Below are 19,333 nucleotides of genomic sequence, written 5' to 3'. Positions count from 1 at the left end.
AGTGTTACTTTAAAAAAAAAATAATTGTTGAGTTTTCTTTTTGGAGAAGGATTCCAGTGATACAGTATTGCACCTCCATAAAGTTGGGGGAGTAACAAGAGACAGGTTAAAAAAAAAAAAAAAAAGAATGATCAAAATTGATGCCACAGAGCACAAGATACCCTGAGTTTTACCTGTAGTAAAGCTCAAGCTCCAACGAATACTGGGTACTGCATTTCCCATAATGCAACCAATGGCTGATGACATCATCTGTTATTTTCTTGACTCAGCTTTCCCAGAGCAACAGAAGGCATTACACAACTTTTCCCCACCGTCTGAGTAGGACTCCTCATGACAAGTAAATTGGCCTGTATATTCAAAATTGGCGCACCTTTAAGCAACAGGCTCCCATTTATGTTTAAAGGAAAAAAGTATAATTGTTTAGTGTTTTGTTAATCAATCAGAAATGTGTATTCAACTTTGAAAAGAATCATTGCCTAGGGCGTACAGTCATAGTTGTCGTGCAAATGCAAGGAGCGTGGCTTCCTTCTGGGGTACTTTGAGTCTGCACAGCAGCAGATGTTGTCAGACCACATGCTTTTAATTAGCAGTGAAGGAAGAAGTCCTATGATTCTTTACTTAACTACAAGTAGTTTTGCCACACTGTAAACTTATTCCACTGCAAGAAAAGGTTTTACACTATCTATCTACCTATCTATCTATCAATCAAAAGTAAAAGTATTAATTTTCTAGAATGACCATCAGTGTTAAAGGTCCAGTGTGTAGGATTTAGGTCCATCTATTAGCAGAAATTGTATATTGTATAATTCATAACCATATTGTCATTAGTCCATAATCACCTGAAAATGAGACTTATTGTGTTTTTGTTACCCTAAAATGCGCTGTTTATATCCACATATGGAGCAGGTCCTCTCCCACAGAGTCTGCCAGGTTGTTCTACATGTTGCCTAGAGCAGATAAACCAAACACTGGCTCTAGACATTTTTGCACCGGCCATCTTAGTTCTCCTACATGCTTGGCACATAGAAGTTTCAGTTCTTCAACCTGAATGCCCCTAAATCCTACACACTGGTCCTTTAAAGGAACTGTATACAACATTCAGAGCATTTTTAGGATTTAGAGTCTAATTCAAGTTGTCTGCACACAGTTCTCAACATGGAGGTGGCTGAGCTAGCGACTAGCAGATGATGGTGCTAAAAGCACACACAGTGCTAACAACAGCAACAGTACTGACAGAGCTAACTGTGTTGACCAGGGGGTGGGCGGTACAGTTCTGAGATGACACCATGGCTCAGGACGGCATTCTTAGCGATAACCGCTTGACGAGCACAGTGTAGTGCACGATGACTAGCTAGCCAGTTGAAAACAGAAAGAGAGAGAGAGAGAGAGAGAGCGTGACTTCATTCTCTGCTCAGGATGTCATCACTCCACTATATCTTCACATAACAATTAGTGTTTGTTTGTTTTTTTACTATAGTTTTGCTCTGAATGTCACATACAGTTCCTTTAATTACAGGTGCAGTGATACCCGGGTTATTATTTGCATTTATATGCAAAAAAAAAAGACAAGTGGAGAGCACTTCTTTTATTTTAAATATGTCATCATTGGTTTAGTCTGCATACAGTAACGTATCAGCAAATAACTACACAGTACAGAGGTGGACTGCTGCCGCCCCAGTTGCAGCTTGGCCAATATGTAACATCGACAGCCACGGTCAATATCTGACAGCCAGGCCAGCATACTCCTTCATTAAACTCCATTTAAAACTTTATTTGAGATACAAAACCACAAGGATGCCAGTGTGTCAGCTTCTTTTCCTACCATAACACCGACTTCTGCCAGGCAGTGTGGTACTTTACTGACACTGGCAAAAAAAAAGAAAAAAAAAAAAGGAAAAAAAGAAAAACATTATCTATCATAGGTTATACATTAGCTTTGTTGATTCTCAGAGATAGAAAGTTGGCATCTGAAAAATACATGATTGAAGTTGTTACACAAAATAAGGTTGGGGGAGGTCACAATTTGATTGATCACTCAAACCCCCCTTTGTAAATTTCAAGCATTTCCCTTTTTTTTCTAAGAAAAAAATAACAATCCAATTGATGTGCGTCAACGCAAATCCTGTCTTTGCACTGTTCGACCTGTGTATGGCTTTAAATGGGGTTTAAAGACTTGGCGAGATGAGAAGGCAGTAATAACGAAAATCGGATGCAAAGCTTTCAACATATACATACTTGGGTTTCCATCGGGGCCTAGAACATGCAGACAGGGCAAGGTAGTAACCATGTGTCTGGTGAGAATATTTAGGCACACATTAGAACTATCTACAACTGTGATTGGCTCTTCTTTGCACCAGTTACCCCTCTCTAGCCCCCACTTCCATTTACGATTTAAAGAAAAAAGAAAAACACAGTGGTACTTTATAGAAATGGACATTTTATGTAGCAAACTCAGTTCCTTTTTGCACCATTAAGGCCTCACATGTCTTGACATTTTACTACAGGTAGCTGCTAAACTCAACCCTAAGCCTTATCTCTCTAACAGAAACTCCTCTCATTTCTTCTGATTTTCAGCTAGAAAGGGATACAAATGTGTGCTTTTCATTTTCTTTTGTATACTCTTTTTTGTTTCCATAATATAACAAGCACCAGCTCTCGAACATTATAATACTAGTACGCATTGGCTCATAAGAGATTAATGTCGCTGCTAGTGGTTCATTGGTATTTTGTACTTCTCAGCGTAACCATGCACAACCAACACTTCAAAAAACACAAAGATAAAGTAAAGCGCAATTCAAAAGAATTCAAGATCAAGAACATGGAGGTTTGTAAGGTTATGGCCCATGATTTTCAGGAGGAAGAATATGATGGAAAAAAATAGAATTCACTCAGTCACAGAGACAAAATAACACAAACTGTCAAAGTTTGATGAAATAAGTAGTGGAACTATAGACTGAAGCCTCGTATAGAATCAAGTGCAGACTCTCCTAGCTTCTCTCCAGGTCACCCAGGTAGGAAGTCACCTGTGAAGACATAAAAAGGGAAAATTTAGAGTTGAGCAAAGATAACAGCATACATCACGTGTACTTCAGCACTCACGTCCAAAGAGTTTTATCACACAGCTCCTAAATCTCCATTTAAAGCAGTAATATAACTTTTCTGGGAGTTTTCTGCATTGGTCAACCTACCTAACACTGCAACAGACCTTGTTGTGAGCAGTTTCATGAAGGAACTATTTTCATTCTACCAACTACACCTGCCAACTGTATCCCTGCACAGAAGTATGCATGCATCTACTGTGATCTCACCTAGCACCACTGAGCTAGCTAACGTTACAGCTTGACCAAGCAGGACACCATTAGTGCTCACAACTGGCACCGTCACGAGCATGAGCCTTTTGTCCTCGAATCCACTGCATGGTGATACCAATTATATCACCGCATCTAATTTGATGGAAAGAAAATAGTTTCTCTATGAAACCACTCACACCAAGGTCTATGGATTACCTTGAGTCAGTTTTTTTTTCTTTGAGCACCACAAGCTGAGTGCCATCTAGTTCTATTATATTGGGGAGAAGGCAGCCATCTCTACAGCCAATATCGAGTTACTGGCATGTTAACGTGCAATATGTGGGAATTTTGGTGCATTACTTTTCATAGGAGAACATATGAACAGTGCATGAGAACAGCCTGTCCATTCACATGATGGGTATCAAATGAAGTACTCAGGTAATATTTGTGCAGTTACACAAATCCATTTTTCATTTCAGGTGTAATCCAAATACTGGCAGGTAGGAAATGATGTGTCTGCTCCACCAACACCATGACTAGGGATGCACCGATTTATCGGCCACACAGCCATATCGGCCAATATTTGCTGTGTTGACTGCCATCGGCCTATTGGCAAGTAAGATGGCATTCACCGATGGTAGCCCTACCATATTAACATTAAGTGGAGTTATGATTCTAGTGTGCAGCAGGAGTAGACAACACCAAACAATTTGGTTTGAATCTGATACCAAGGCCTACAGGGCCAGAATCACTGATATTGATACAGATATGATACTTTTTATTATCAATAGCAGCTTATGTACTTTAATGTAGGGGAGAGCAGTGTGCCATGATTCATGCAATAAATAATCAGTCTGCTAAAGTAGCAGCTAATGGTGACCAATTGCAGTTTAAAAAGGCAACATTAACCAGTACTGAAGATAAGATATGACTAAAATATTAATTTCACTACCATACACCTGGATATTCCTTGTCTGAGCCTCTCTAACCAGCCTGTGCCAGTGAACTCTGTGTCTGTGTCAGGGGTCTGGATGCTGAGGCATTTTCTCTCTCACTTTATTCCTGTTGCAACTTCAAGTCCTCTTTTTTATTGTTTTTTTCTCTTTCCTTCAGTGACTATCGCAATTCAATTATGTGTCGGATTAAACTTGTCAGGTTGTGTGTCACAGTATGCTGCATGTGCACGACGTGTATGTTGATTAAGTGCACGAAACAGTGGTGGAGAAGCAAGGAGTGCACACATTAGATGTGTTCGTGACATCGAAGTGTTGTTCACACAAACAGTTCTACTTTTGAAATATAAATGGGTACAACATAGACGAGTGAAACTAATCCTTTTTTTGTTATCAATCCTATTGATGCTAGAATCAGTCTTCAAAACAAAAACAGGTCTCTGTAGTATCAATATTTCCATATTGATCCGCTTGTCCCTTGTGTACAGGTACTCCTTGGATTGCAAACAACAAAACCTGGCACAGCTGTGGTCAGTGTAACTGTCCAAGGATTATAAATAAGGTTTTAGCCTATTTATAAATAAGTTATTCTTAAAATTAGGCTACTGTTGAATATTTAACACTTTCCAGGCAGTTACTGTTTTCCAGTTATTTCACACACACAAAATTTGCTTGGTTAAACTTAAAAATTGCTCAAAATCAACACAATGAACAACTCTACTTTGTATAATTATTATGTGATAATTGCATGGTATAGCAGAAGTGAGCAGGGATTGTTCAAAACTCTTATACTGATGCATTCAGGGCTGCCCTGACATCTGAGATCTCAAAGATATCTGCCAAAACGGCATCATTTCTAATGCTCGAAACATCTTAAAATTCACACCATCAAATTTGCTTTGTCTATATCTGATTAATTTTGGGCTTGTGGGTTTGACTCTCCAACAACACAACTCATGAATAGCGTATTTAGACAGCTTATTCACAGAAGTTATTTGTGCTTTTATTCAATGCACTAACAAGGACACAAAATGGCCCCTGCTTGAAAAATAGCCAATAGAATTATTTTGTGATGAATTACCACTCAGCACAAGTCTCTGTAACTTGATTTCCTTTGTGTAGTGTAAAACAGGGACACTACTAGCTGCCTGAAAGATAGTAAATGTAACATTTAACAGCTGTTATATTCTTCTGAAATACACTGTCAATAAAGACGCGGTCATACTAGGGGCGGGATCACTAGAGGCCCCATGATACAATTTTATCACAATACTTAAGTCACAATACAATATTATTGAGTTTACATATGTTGCTATATGCTGAGTATTATGATAACATATATTACGGATTTATTACCTGAAAGTGCTAATTTTTCATGTCACTTTTAACTTTAGTGAACTTTGAGATGCTAATTCATTGCAAAGTCACCAATAGTAAACCGTCTTGACAGTCCTGACCTTTAGGGGAACGGACAAAGTCTTCAATGAAGAAAGCTATTGTACTTTATTAGCAGTATTGCACCATCCATTTTTATTTCCGCTCCTCAGTATAAACTGGTATAAATGGTGTTTCAAAAGAGGAATGTCTTTAAGACAGTTGTGGGACAAGAGTTGATGGTACTATGTGTCCTGAACTAAGGCCACAAATTATCACTACATGGTATGACTTGGCGCTACTCAACTTGACTCTCCATTTTTTGGTTTTCCATTAGCAAATGCTGTGGCTAACACCTAGTACCTTTTTTGCTATCACCTTTGTCAAGGTTCCAAGTGAGCTGAGCTGATAATGCAAGGTGGAGTTGAAACACTGCAGACCACTGATTGGTCAGACAGAATCGTCACTTGGGCTACCCTCCACACACCTGCCATTTTAAAAAGGGACCAAGCTACTGTAGTGTACCAGAGTGACCGCATTTTATTTTATTTTTTATGTGACCGAGGTTTTTAAAAATGGCAGCCAGCAAAACACGCTGTACGCTACCACACTATGCAGTACATTTAACGAATGCAGACGTCCCTCTGTTTTGTCGCCGATAAAAGGATGAAGCAAGTGTCACATTGGAGATGATGTCATGGCAATTTAATGTGGCATCGCTATGGTGATCAATAATCTCGCCTACACTAACGGGGCACTATCTGTAGTAGAAAACAAAACAGAAAAAAGGACCCAGTATTAGTGCTTTGCGGTTAACATTTGATAAACTCTGCAACCCTATCTAAGCACTTTACACAACTTGTAGCCATTTCCTCTCAGTATGTCCTCTGTTTGAACACGTTAGCATTGTGACTAAGTGAAATGCCACTACTAAGTGTACAAGTGAATGTCGTGTATGTAATAGTGCTAAATGTGTGTGCTAATGATGTGAATTTATGTGCATGGCAAAAAAGCTAGCTATCTACTTTACCCAAATGAATCTGTTGACTGAGCAGTACATATACTCTGTTCCTACCCAGACAATAAACATTAAAGCAGAAATAGATGCAGGCCTCCTGTACATCAATCTTTTCCACCCAACACAACAAAACACAACGTAGATTCAAGGAAGTGTGCTTAACCGGCCAGACTCAGTGGTGTTTGGCAGAGCTTGTTGACATCAAGTTACACCGGGGGTAAATAAACAGCACAGCACAGACAGAAAAAGAAAAAACAAATAAATAAAAGAAAACTTCTGAGTGACTTTGGCTAGCACTAGCATGTTAGCTGATGTGAGTTGATGACTTTCACTGTGCCACAGGAAGAATGCGATTTGTAGCTAAAATCTGAAAAACCAACAGTAACCAGCTGATAGTCAGCTGTTGTAGATTACTTACACAGAACAAAAAAAAATCAGGCCGTGAATTTGTTTCATTCCAACCCCAGCAGCTCAACGTCGAAGATGAGGGTGGCGTTAGGAGGAATGATGCCTGGGTGGCCTTTGTTTCCATAAGCGAAGTCAGGTGAACAGGTCAGCTTGGCCCTTTGACCAACGCTCATCTGGAGGTACAAGGGGACAGACGATACAAACAGAGGACAGAGAAAGAGACAACGGGGGTCATGTGAAACAGCTAGTCTGCAGCATACAGTTAATTGGATCATAATGCAGTCTCTGCAGTCTAAGTTAGATAATAAACTACAGGAGACAGTGAGAGCGACGGTGAAAACATCTCTCTCATTAATGATGCTTCATTACTTCTGAATCTAATCCACTCCTTATTGCACAATATTTGATGTTGCAATCATCAAAAGCATTTTAACACAGATGCCTTATTGAGATATTAAAGTCTAATGTTCTAACCCCAAAAGAGAACATGAAGCTACACTGCTGTGAATCCACAGGACCTGCACACAGGCCGCACCATTCAGTAGCTACCTCATCTAAATGCTGCAGGGCTGAGTGTGTGAGATAAAGAGCTGCGTCCGTGCTGTATTGACCCACTGTTTGCGGTGTTAATGGAAACCTTGGTGGGTGAAAACTCGTTAATGGAACTGTGTCAATAAATTAATGTATTTCAGCAGATGAACTAATGACATTATCAGCAGCCAAATGGTTTTTTTCTCTTTCTTGCAATTGGAATTATTTCTGCCTCTGAATCATGACTGTTGAAGCTGCTTAGTTGCATGACTTTTTCCTAAAATCTGTCTGTTCCAGTGGCATGTTAATATCAATAGCATTTCAAGTATAACAACATAAGCAATGTTGCACCTTTTCTGAGTGGATGAATAATAATAATGATACTAATAATACTAATAATAATACTAATAATAATACTAATAATAATAATAATAATAATAATATTAATAATAATAATAATAAGCGCTTTTCAAGGTACTCAAAGATGTTTTACATTGGTTAAATAGGAATCACAAAATAGACTACAATAACATATACACAACATCATTGACACATTAAAAGCTGTATTGAAAAGATGTGTTTTGAGTAGTGATTTGAACTGGGACAGGTGAGTGCAGTCTCAAATGTGTTTGGGTAGAGTGTTCCAGAGGGAGGGGGCAGCTATGGTGTCGCCCCAGGTTTGGTGCTTGGTCCTGAGTGGTGGAGTCAGGAGGTTGGCATCAGAGGAGCAGAGGCTGCAGGAAGGAGTGTGGCAGTGGAGCAGGTCAGTGAGTTGGGAGGGGGCCTGGTTATGGAGAGCTTTATAGGTGAGCAGAAGGACTTTGAATTGGATGCGTTGTGGGACAGGAAGCCAGTAGAGGTTCTGAAGGACAGGGGTGATGTGATCGCGGGATCAGGAATGGGTGAGCAGATGAGCAGCAGAGTTCTGGATGTATTGGAGTTTATTTAGGAGTTTGGATGGTGTACCATAAAAAATGCTGTTACAGTAGTCAATTCTGGATGTGATGAAGGCATGGATGAGAGTTTCAGCAGCAGTGGGGGAGATTGATGGGTGGAGACAAGCTATGTTTTTTAGGCGGAAGAAGGCAGTACTGGTGATGTGATTGACATGTTTTTCGAAAGAGCGGTTGTTGTTGAAAATGACTCCCAGGTTGTGGATGTGTGGGGAGGAATGCAGAGTGGAATTGTCAATGGTGAGGCAGAAGTTGTGAGAGGTTTTGGTGAGGGATTTGGGACTGATGATGATCATGTCTGATTTTTCACAGTTCAGTTTGAGGAGGTTGGCTTGCATCCAGGACTTGATGTCGGTGAGGCAGGTGGCCGGAGTGGACAGAGTTTCAGTGGTGATGGATGTAGTGGAGATGTAGATCTGGATGTCATCAGCATAGCAGTGCAAGTTGAGACCATGGCTGCGAATGATGTTGCCAATGGGGAGCATGTAAAGCATGAATAGGAGCGGACCAAGCACCCAACCTTGGGGGACGCCTTGGGACAGAGGAGCAGGGGAGGAAGTACAGCTGTTAATATTGGTGAACAGATGTCGGTTCGTGAGGTACGACCTTAGCCAGGCAGTACTGGTGATGTTGAGGGAAGATGCGAGATAGGAAATAAGAATTGTGTGGTTGATTGTGTCAAAGGCTGCTATAAGGTAAAGATGGATAAGAATTGAGAGGTGACCAGAGTCTGAGGTGAGAAGGAGATCGTTGGTGACTTTGAGGAGGGCAGTTTCCATGCTGTGCTGTGAGTGGAAGCCAGACTGAAATGGTTCAAACAGGTTGCTGGAGGAGAAGTAGGCTTTAAGTTGAGAGGCAACAGCACGTTCCAGTATTTTTTAAAGAGAGGGGAGATTTATGAATGAGTCCAACCTACAGGATTTGTAGCACAAAGCTAACATTTAAAGGGACAGTTCACCCCAAAATCAGAAATGCATATTTCTCCTCTGACCTGAAGTGCTATTTATTGATCTAGATTGTTTTGGTGTGAGTTGCCGACTATTGGAGATATCGGCCATAGAGACGTTTGTCCTCTCTCCAGTGAAATAGAACTAGATGGCACTCAGCCTTTGGTGCTCAAAGGTGCCAAAAAGAAACTCAACAGCAATGTCTCTGTCCAGACATCATGACCCAGTTACTCAAGAGAATCCACAGACCTCATTGTGAGCAGTTTCATGTAGGAACTATTTTCTTTTTACAGAACTACACTTCTAGCAAGTCCTGGTTTACTATTATTTTTGAATCACTTTAATGTGCCACCTGACCTGGCATCTCAGGAACCTTGTATTAAAGGCAGGTGTGCTGAAGTATCTGTGGAGGGCGGAAGACGCCACAGGGTTGAAGTCTTTAACTGCTGCCTGTTTGCCTGTTAATGTTTGTTTTAATTGTTTGACGAAGTTATTTAATACCCCATTGAATTGAACTGTGTTTTTGTAAAGGCCTGTTTATTTGGGGAATGTTTGTTTGGGAATATTTGTCTTTGTATTTTTAAAACAACAGTCAAGACAATCAGTTTATAGCGTCAGCCTGCAAATCTCCATACATCCTGCAAATCAATCAACTCTTAAACCAACCAAAGCACCCCAGATCATCAAACAGAGAGTAAAATTTAACCAAAGACAGCGAGTTTATCATATCTCCTGTTATGGCATCTGTGGGTGGCTATTTTTGAACTTATTTGGAAGCTGCAATAATGATCCAGTTACTCCACAGACCTTATTATAAACAGTTTAATGTAGCAAGTATTTTCTTTCTACCAAACCACACCCGCCAACCCTATCACAGAGCAGAAGGAAGAGTACATCTACTGCAAGGAAATTAAAAAAGAAAAAAACAACTCTTTTATAGTTCCTTGATCTACTACTAGCTCACCCAGCACCACTGAGCTAGCTTAAGTTACAACTCAGCCAAGGAGGACGCCTCAGTGTTTACATCTTGCACTGTAACAATCACAAGCCTCTTATTCATGAGTAGATGCACGCCTCATTTTGCGCCGTGAAAATTGTCCGTACGTGAAACTGCTCACAACAAGGTAGGTGGATTATCTTGAGTAAAGGGGGTTGTGATTTTTGTAAAGAGACACTGCTGTTGAGTTTTTCAAATGTATTTTTTTTGGCACTTTCAGCACCACAAGCCGAGTGCCCTCAAGTTCCATTATATTAGAGAGAAGACATTTTTACGGCCGATATCTCACACCAAAACATTCTAGATTGCACTACAAGTAAGAGGAAAACCATGTTGTTGTTTTTTTGAGGTGAACTGTCCCTTAAATTAATGTGCATATTTTATGTGTGCAGTTTGAGTTAAATTCTTAAACCCACCTGCACTACACCCTCTTCCCAGCCCCGGATCACTTCCTGCTTGCCAATCTTAAACCTGAAAGGCTTGTCCCTGTCACGAGATGAGTCAAACTTTCGTCCATCTGTCAGGGAGCCTGTGAAAAAGGAGATGGAGAAAAAGGCACAGTCAGAAAGAGAGTGAGGCAGCTGCCAAGGCACAACCTCATCATGTGGGTGAAAAATCCAGCCATTACCACTGAACATGTACAACATTACAGTTCATCAGTAGGAGAATTCCTGCTGCAGGAACATGTGCAGACCAGATGATGGAAAATTACTGGCTCTCTGTGCAGCAACATTCACCATGAAGCAACTGTATCAACATTTCATAAAAACATTAGAAACAAATACATCTTCCAAGCTTGTCTGACATCCATCTTCCCTGCTGTGTGTATATTGAGAACGCAAATGAAGGGATTCCAAGGATCTCCGAAATAGCCGCTGCAGCTGTCTGCAGGGTGGGTTTCAGTGTGACAGTCAGGAAAACGCAAGCATCAATCCGCAGAATAGCACCCCTCCAAGACTATTTACGCCAGCGCTATTACTGTTATTAGCACCAGCAAGGCAGCATGTGCGTGTGATGGTTTGGTGTGATGTGAGCGGGTGTGCGCAGTGTGGGAGAAGGTGCAACATTGCTTATGTTGTCGGGCACATCAGGGGGTGGCTGGCAAGACGCAGCCTGTAATCCAGGCGGAGGAGTGGGTGTCCTCTTCTGGACATCAAGATATCAGCCTAATAGAATTATCTGTGAGAACTGAAAGGTCCTGTCAAAGTATCAAAGCCAATACAGCACATTTCCCGTTTCACCACCGAACAGCACGGTGTTGACATTTTCAAACACCAGGCATTTCCTGCAGGCAGAGCCTTTACAAAAACCTAGCAAATCCAAGGTTTGATCACCACATGGACGTCTACGTTTAAAAAGGCTTGTGTAATGGAATATCCTGTTTCATGTCGCATTTCAAGGCTGCTTTGTAGGCTGACAGGAAGGAAGCCCGCCCAGAGAGGAAATCCTGTAGTTTGTGTGATATGAAAAAAAAAAAAAAAAAAAAAGATGTAGACTCATGCCTAAAAAGAAGTAAAAAATACTTCACTGAGAGAGCCCCAAATCAGGTCTTGTTACATAATCTTGAAGCTTGTGTTACAGAGAGAGTTATGTCTGTCTTACCAGGCGAGAGGACTGAGACCAGCTTTGCCAAACTAAGAATAGGTGCAGAGACAAATATATATTCTAGCACAGTGGGAAGCAAAATCCATCTGAAAACCCATTTTGCTGCTGATGCTATGCGTCAGTATTTGTACTGTGTTTAAACTGTAATCTCTATTAATAAATGCCCCGCCATGCTGGCAGTGTGTCTGTGAATGTACAATATCTGTCTGTCAGTCCGTCCACCTCTTTGGTTCAGACTGAAATTGACTGCTATGAAATTCTGAGCAGACATTCATGTTCCTCTGACTTTCATCAGGCCAATTATTTTGTTGTCCAATTCTTTGGTTTATGACCAATTACACTCCCATCAGACACAGCTTTACTTTTTGTTTAATGCCAAGATGTTCTATTACAAAAGATGACACATTACAAGCTGTTCAGGTCTGCCAAGACAGCGCTGTCATCTCTCCCCCGCATCCTCTGACCTTGTTTTTAAGTGTTGTGAACATCAAATGGATGAAAGCAGATTCAAGACAATAAAACATTATATACAGTACAAATTTAATGTTGGCTCTTTAATATTCCTTCTGTTTTGATCCATCCAGTCTGATAACATTTCTAAAGTCTAGAAGAGCTGCACGATTAAATCTTTCTATCTGCTTTCAAGTTTGCAGAGCACTAAAGTGGAAGTTAGCCACTCTGCTGCCAAAAGTCTTTAGAGTGCGCTTGACTCAGTGGGCCCCACGATGAGGAGGATTCCATTAATTTCATACTGCGGAAGTAGAGCTTTTTTGGAACCTATGAGCTACTTTCGTAGGGATGAACGGTGCCCAGATCCAACTCTGTATCCACTTCTCTTTATACATTCATGGAAATAACTAGAGCTAAAATATTCAACTGAAGTATTTCTATAATAGATTAATCCTTTAAATATATTATCAAGTAAAAAATAAATAAAATTCACTGGTTCCAGCCTCTAAAACATGAGTATATTCTGGTTATCTAGCCTTTAATAGCAGCAGGCTCGGCTAACACTATGGTTTCGTACAAAACAAGACATTTTAACTAGGGATGCATGATATTGGATTTTTTGCTGATATCTGATACACCGATATATAACAACTCATTTGACCGATAACTGATTACCAATACCGATATCGATATCGATACATCCACATTTTCATCACCTAATTTTGGCGATCATCAAGTCTCTTCTATAGAGGAATTAACATCATATTATACATGCACACTCTTATCATAATGGCCCGCCAGCAGATGGAGACATGACATGCAATGTATGTCAATGTATGTAATATTCATTCATTGTGCAAAATAAGAAAAAAGGATGTTGGATGATTCTGATAGTTCATTTTAAAATCAATACTGGCCAATACAAATGATGTACTATTGTTATATGCATGTTGGCTGATTCATTTTAAGGCCAATGTTGGCCAATATCGATGACGTGCTGATGTTACGGTGCATCCCTTATTTTTAACTCCACGATCTGGGCTGTGGGAAACTATAATGGGCTTTCTATTTATTCACAAACTTTTGTTAAACAAAGTGGTCAATTGGTACATTAATCAGTTATGGAAATAATTATTAGCAGCACTAGATTTATTGGTCCCACAGCTGTATTATGGTTATACAAAGAACTAATTGATACAACTGATATTATGAGCCCCTATAGGAATTAATAAGTGATGCCATGTCGTCCTATAGGAGGTATAATAGGAGGTATAATGAGGAATACTTCAAATATTAATAGTGTCATTCAACCACTGCGTCTCTAGAGAAAATATTACAGGAATAATACAGAGATTCTGCGGTTATTGCAGTCGCCCAGACGGTTATAATCCGCTCAACTAAACGCCACCAACCCCCCAGAAACTCCAACAAAGACAGAAAAGCGCTGGAAATCAGACGGGATTTAAAACCCCGCTGTCTGGTCTGTCTGTCTGTCTGTCTGTCTGGGCCTCTGAGTAAACCCTGCGGCGGAATCCGTCTGTGCCCCCCACCCCCCTTTTTTTTGATAATTCCCCAGACAAGACAGATGACCACATTATCCAGCGGTCTTGATGAGACTGTAATGGACCCGCTCGGCCCAAACTCGAGCGCGCATTATTTTACGCAGTGATGAATCCAGTGCTGTGTCCCCGGGACACACAGCCACTGCTCCTGCTATCACATCCCACTATCTTCAACACAAATGTGCTTCCACGGAGTGAAAATGTGGTGAAGGGGTTAAATTTTCATGCAGCCCAGTCGGTGACTGACAGTCATGCCTCTTTGCCCTACTGAGAAATCACAGCCTGAAAGGTTTGAGGGTGAAAAATGTCTGCTGTACATAGTTTATCGCGCCCCACAGCATTTCAATAAAGTGCGCTGCTATCGCTATAATAATGTTCTTAAGGGGATTTACAGTTTTTGCTTTGATACTTAGAGGATTACCATGCTTGGCTATTTTTCATACGGCTGTAGTAGACAGTTGCCCACAGCCGTCACTCCTCCACCATACGGCCTCCATGAGTACAAATAACCAAGTGGAGCAGTGAAATGTGTTCATGCATGCAGAGGAATAAGTTTCTTATTTCAAACTCACCGACATAATGCACCACACACGTCTGTCCTTTTTTGGGGAAAGTCCTTCCTGTGGAGAAACCAAACAGGCGCTTAGTATAACGAGCTCACTACGCAAAGAAGGCGGTGTTTCTGCGGCTATGTTAGATACATGCAATCACATAAGTGCAAATATGCACTTAGTAACCAACACAAACATGTCTGGTTTCCGTGCAGTGGCTTTACCGTCACCCGGTGTTATGGTCTCGATTTCGACTCCCATTCTCAGCGGTGTGTTCTGGAGCAGTCCCTGACGTTACACCCGGCAACACTCTTCCCGCAGTCTGTCTGTCTGCTCCTCCAGCGGATGTTCTCAGCTGTCTGTCTCTCGCTCTGGCTCTCTGCGGGGAGACCAGTGTCCACGCTTTATAGCATACAGCAGCACTTCCGGCCCCAACCTCCAAAATAAAACCCGTGCATTGCAGACCGTAACATGGGCCCCCTGGCGGCCATAGGGGGGCCCCACAAAAACATTCAATAACCATCAAACACTGAGAGGGATAAATCAGTTTCAGTTTCAGCATGTATCACAGTCATCATACTGAAAGTAGTCTGGATAATCGAATCTATCTAATACATGTATGGCTCATTAAGAGTAGATTTCAGGGGTGCAAGGGACACGTCTCAAAATTGCAATTTTGTCAAATCACTGCAACATTACCACAAATTTGACTATTTAAAATCTCAATTGCTTGTAGAGCTATGCTCAGCCCCTCTCTCTCAGTCATGAGACTACTGCTGTGGGACTGGAGCTCTACATTGGTCACACACACACACACACACACACACACACACACAGAAGTGACAAGGCAAACTGTTAGCGTCACACAGCTGACGTTATCCAATGGCTCTTGACAGTTTTAAAGACAGAGTCGAGTCGTTTCAGTGTCAGTGTGAGATTAACAGCTCAGTGTTGGATGTTTGCTGCTGTGAAGCTTCAGCCCAAGTGGCAAAACATGACAAGCAGGGATGAGATCAGGTTGTGCTGTGCTAGCTCGGACTAAGAGGATCACAGAGATAGTCCTTCAGCACTGTGCTGAACAGTGTAATATCAGTCTATATACATCAGATAATTAGAAATATTAACCATAAAATAAAAAACCAAACGCATCTCACTAAGACCAAATGAAGGAGGCAGCATTTGTAAGCCTAATCCAAATTCTGGACATGAAATGGGACACATTTTGGACATGACATGGTCACCTGGATACCACTTCTGGAGCACCAATAGGATAATTAGAAGAGAAAAATGCTTTTATTTTGAAGGCATGTTATGGTGTTTTTCTTTAACTTGACATCTGGCAGGCAGTGTGTACAGTGTGTGTGTGTGTGTGTGTGTGTGTGTGTGTGTGTGTGTGTGAGTTTTCCTCAGTTTTCGGTCCAGTTCATTGAATAAAAAACTCTTAAGCTCACTGATTCATTGTCACATCTCAGAATCACAAGTCATATTCACAAACTATTAAAAGAATCAGCCTCCATACAGAAACACAGATGACAGTGCACTGACTGCAGTTTACTTTAGACCAACACTGCAGTGTAAGACTAATAGGAAGAGGGACAGCGAGCGAGAAGTCGCAGTGAGAGATGGGGCTAATTTAGCAGAGCAGCTCGGAGTGAAAGCATCCTCCTGTCCCAGCAGACACTCAGATACTCTCTGCTCACGTCTCCACAGCAAATTTGCATCCATAGCAACGCCCGCATCTTCCTTCCTGTAGAAACCAACAGCAATAAAAGCAAGAGCTTCTAATATCCACGGGAACAACTTTAATGCAGCAGGAAATGAAAAAAGTGGTAGATCATTAATTGTATTACAATCACCACTTAGACATTTATTCTAATCTGACTGATAAAGCAGTGAAATTTGGTCAGTGGCCAGAGTTGTTATGTTTTTGTGAATGCGATCTCAAGAACACCTTGTGGGGATTTCTTCGACTTTGGCACAAACGTCCACTTGAACTCAACAATGAACTGATAAGATTTTGGTGGTCAAGGATCAAGGTCACTGTGACCTTGCATTTGTATCATTCTCATAAACAAAATATCTGAAGAACACCTTGAGAGAATTTCTTTAAATTTCGCACAAAATTCCACTTAGACTCTAGCCTGGAAATCCAGACCCAAATCTAGAAAGATTTAGGGTCTGGCTATGAGTAATGAAAATGGCCCAACTCGAGGGGCGGCACCAAGCATGCATTTGAAAATATCACTGCACGCAACTGGATAACACTACGACCAATCAGAACAATACACGGGATGACGTATCCAGAGCTTAGCTACCAGCGGAGCTAACTGGTAAATTAGACTCTTGCCATATCCGGTCGGCAAAACAGCAAAAACGTCCTTCTTGCAAANGTGACTCGCTGAGCAAATTCAAATTGTGCTCTCGCGAGAACTCTGGATTTCCAGGGTACTTAGACTCAACAATGAGTTGATGAGATTTTGGTGGTCAAAGGTCAAGGTCACTATGACCTCACAAAACACGGTTTTGGCCATAACTTAAAAATTCCATAAATTAAGTATGACAAAATTTCACACGCATGTCTAATAGGATAAAATCATGAAAAGTGGTGACATTTTATATCCAAAGGTCAAAGGTCAGCTTCACCGTGACATCACATGTCTCCTGGTTGTTACTTAACGTCAAAACTCAGGAGCACAAGGGGGATATTTGGTCAGATACTGGATAGATGATTGTATAGATCTTTTGTGCTGCTGGGGGGAAGGTGTACATGAAGCTTTCATTTTTTTAGACATGGATATAAAATGTTACTGCAACTTCACTGATTAGAGGAGGAATACAATGGTGAGATTGTAATTCTAGTTTGATTATAATTTTCAAATACTCTTCATGACTCATTAAATTGCAGCTCAATAGTTTTTGGGGGTGTTATTCTGAGGTCACAGGAACAGATAATTGGCTCTAAGTGTGTGTCATGGAGTGTCAATGTGGGTGCACATGGCCCCAGAGATAATCATTAGTTAAAAATACAATGAATTGAAACAAGGACTGCAGACTATTTGTTTTATGTCTTGTGGCCATATATCTGAAGACAGAGTAATATCACTTAACACTGAACGAAAATGATGTCACTATGAGATTTACAGAAATCTTTTCAAGTGGATATTTTCTACTGACCGGAAATGACACGGTCTATCCAGCAAAGTATTTTCAAGGCTCTTAGAAACAAACAGTGAGTCACTTGTGGTGTGAGGCAGTCAATACAATCATCCAGCAGCAGAAACAAAAGGGAACAAATAGCAGCGCACTTGACAAATACTCAAAGATTATGCAAAGTTTAACAGGAAAATGTTGTCAGTCCCATGTAATGTGCAAGTAAACGTGTTTTTTGTATTTATAGCAAGTGTAGTGAATCATTCACACAGCATATAATGCATGTGCTGCAACTACTGTATGTATCTGCTGACTAAAGAGAGTGATAGAACATACGGGCAAAGTCAGGGATGATATGAAAACTCAGATTCTGACTCACAATAGATATTTTCCTGAAATGGGCAATTTTGCATGAAGACAACCTTTACTTTTGGTACTTCCTTTGGAATGCAGGACTTGTAAGAGAGTATTCCTACACTCTGGTATTGAGATTTTCACTTATTTAAATGATTTGAGTACTTCCATCTTTACTATGTTCTCCTGTTTTTTTTGTTCGTACTTGTAACAAGCACTCTGACTCAGCCTCTACGGCTCAACTGAGCCGAAGTACAGTACAGAGACAAAAGTGCAAAGTTAAAGCAGCTTGAGTCAGAGTTATTAGACACATGCTTATAATAAAAGTACTTATGATCAAATGTTAGTCAGAATTGTAAAAATGACATCATTTTGCTCTTATTCATAGATTTAAAAAAAATAACTGCCATACAGAAACATTCGTAAGTGAAATTCATAAGCTTTGGTCTCAGCTCCCAAATGAAAAAACAGAGCTCTGTGAGTCTGTGAGGAGTCTCCATCAGATGGCAGCAAAGAGACTGAGAGCAAAAATTACCAAAACAAAGATAACTTGAAAAAGTCTGATAAGCTGATAAAAAAGATGCCATGTCTGTCCCAGTGCCTACACAGCATGATGTCATCCAGTTCATGACTTCATGATTCAGCATGAATACAAACAAATGTTCATGTTAGTGCGACTGTTCCTAGTGGTCACATTATATACATAACAAATACAAAATGTGTGCATTTAAAATCATAGTGGCTGGGCTATAAAGGAATATAGGTTTTTGAAAGAGTCATAGAATAAGAAAACAGAAATAACAAATTAATATGTTACTAATTCTGAACATATAAACTTGTCTGTAAACTTTTTTGGGGAAAAGTCCGATTTTTAGGGTCGCCTTATGAGTGCTCTGCTTTGGAAAAACGGGAAAATTTAAAGATACACATGAAGAACAGATTATCATTTTATAGAGCCTCTACAGGCATCTGTCACTTCAAATAAATAAATCTTTGACTCATTCCAGAATTTTAATTAATAGGCTAATATCTATCTGAAATAGTACAGGGGTACATTTCTTATACAAGCTTCTTTAAAGGTATATTATGGAGGTTTTTCCTAAAAAACAATGTATAGACTCATCCAGAAGTATCAATCATCAATTATGACCCACTTTAAGTGTGTGGCGGTATCTGCAGAGACTCATATT

The 19,333-nt window shown here is 40.4% G+C and overlaps 1 protein-coding gene across 1 annotated transcript; it reads right to left on the bottom strand.

The window, feature by feature from the left end:
• Nucleotides 1–1,570: 1,570 nt before the first annotated feature.
• Nucleotides 1,571–15,039, bottom strand: fkbp1ab (FKBP prolyl isomerase 1Ab). Its single transcript, XM_050065284.1, has 5 exons — nucleotides 14,864–15,039; nucleotides 14,661–14,708; nucleotides 10,888–11,000; nucleotides 7,054–7,216; nucleotides 1,571–3,023 (listed from the first exon to the last, which is right to left on the bottom strand). The coding sequence occupies exons 1-4, from the start codon at nucleotides 14,898–14,900 to the stop codon at nucleotides 7,088–7,090; spliced, it is 327 nt and encodes a 108-aa protein (XP_049921241.1). The 5' UTR covers nucleotides 14,901–15,039; the 3' UTR covers nucleotides 1,571–3,023; nucleotides 7,054–7,087.
• Between the last annotated feature and the right edge of the window lie 4,294 nt (nucleotides 15,040–19,333).

The sequence above is a fragment of the Epinephelus moara genome, chromosome 16 (genome assembly GCF_006386435.1).
Source record: "Epinephelus moara isolate mb chromosome 16, YSFRI_EMoa_1.0, whole genome shotgun sequence".
Classification (NCBI taxonomy): domain Eukaryota; kingdom Metazoa; phylum Chordata; class Actinopteri; order Perciformes; family Serranidae; genus Epinephelus; species Epinephelus moara.
The sequence above is the reverse complement of the archived record's forward strand: the minus strand, read 5'-3'. Positions and strand labels throughout refer to the sequence as shown.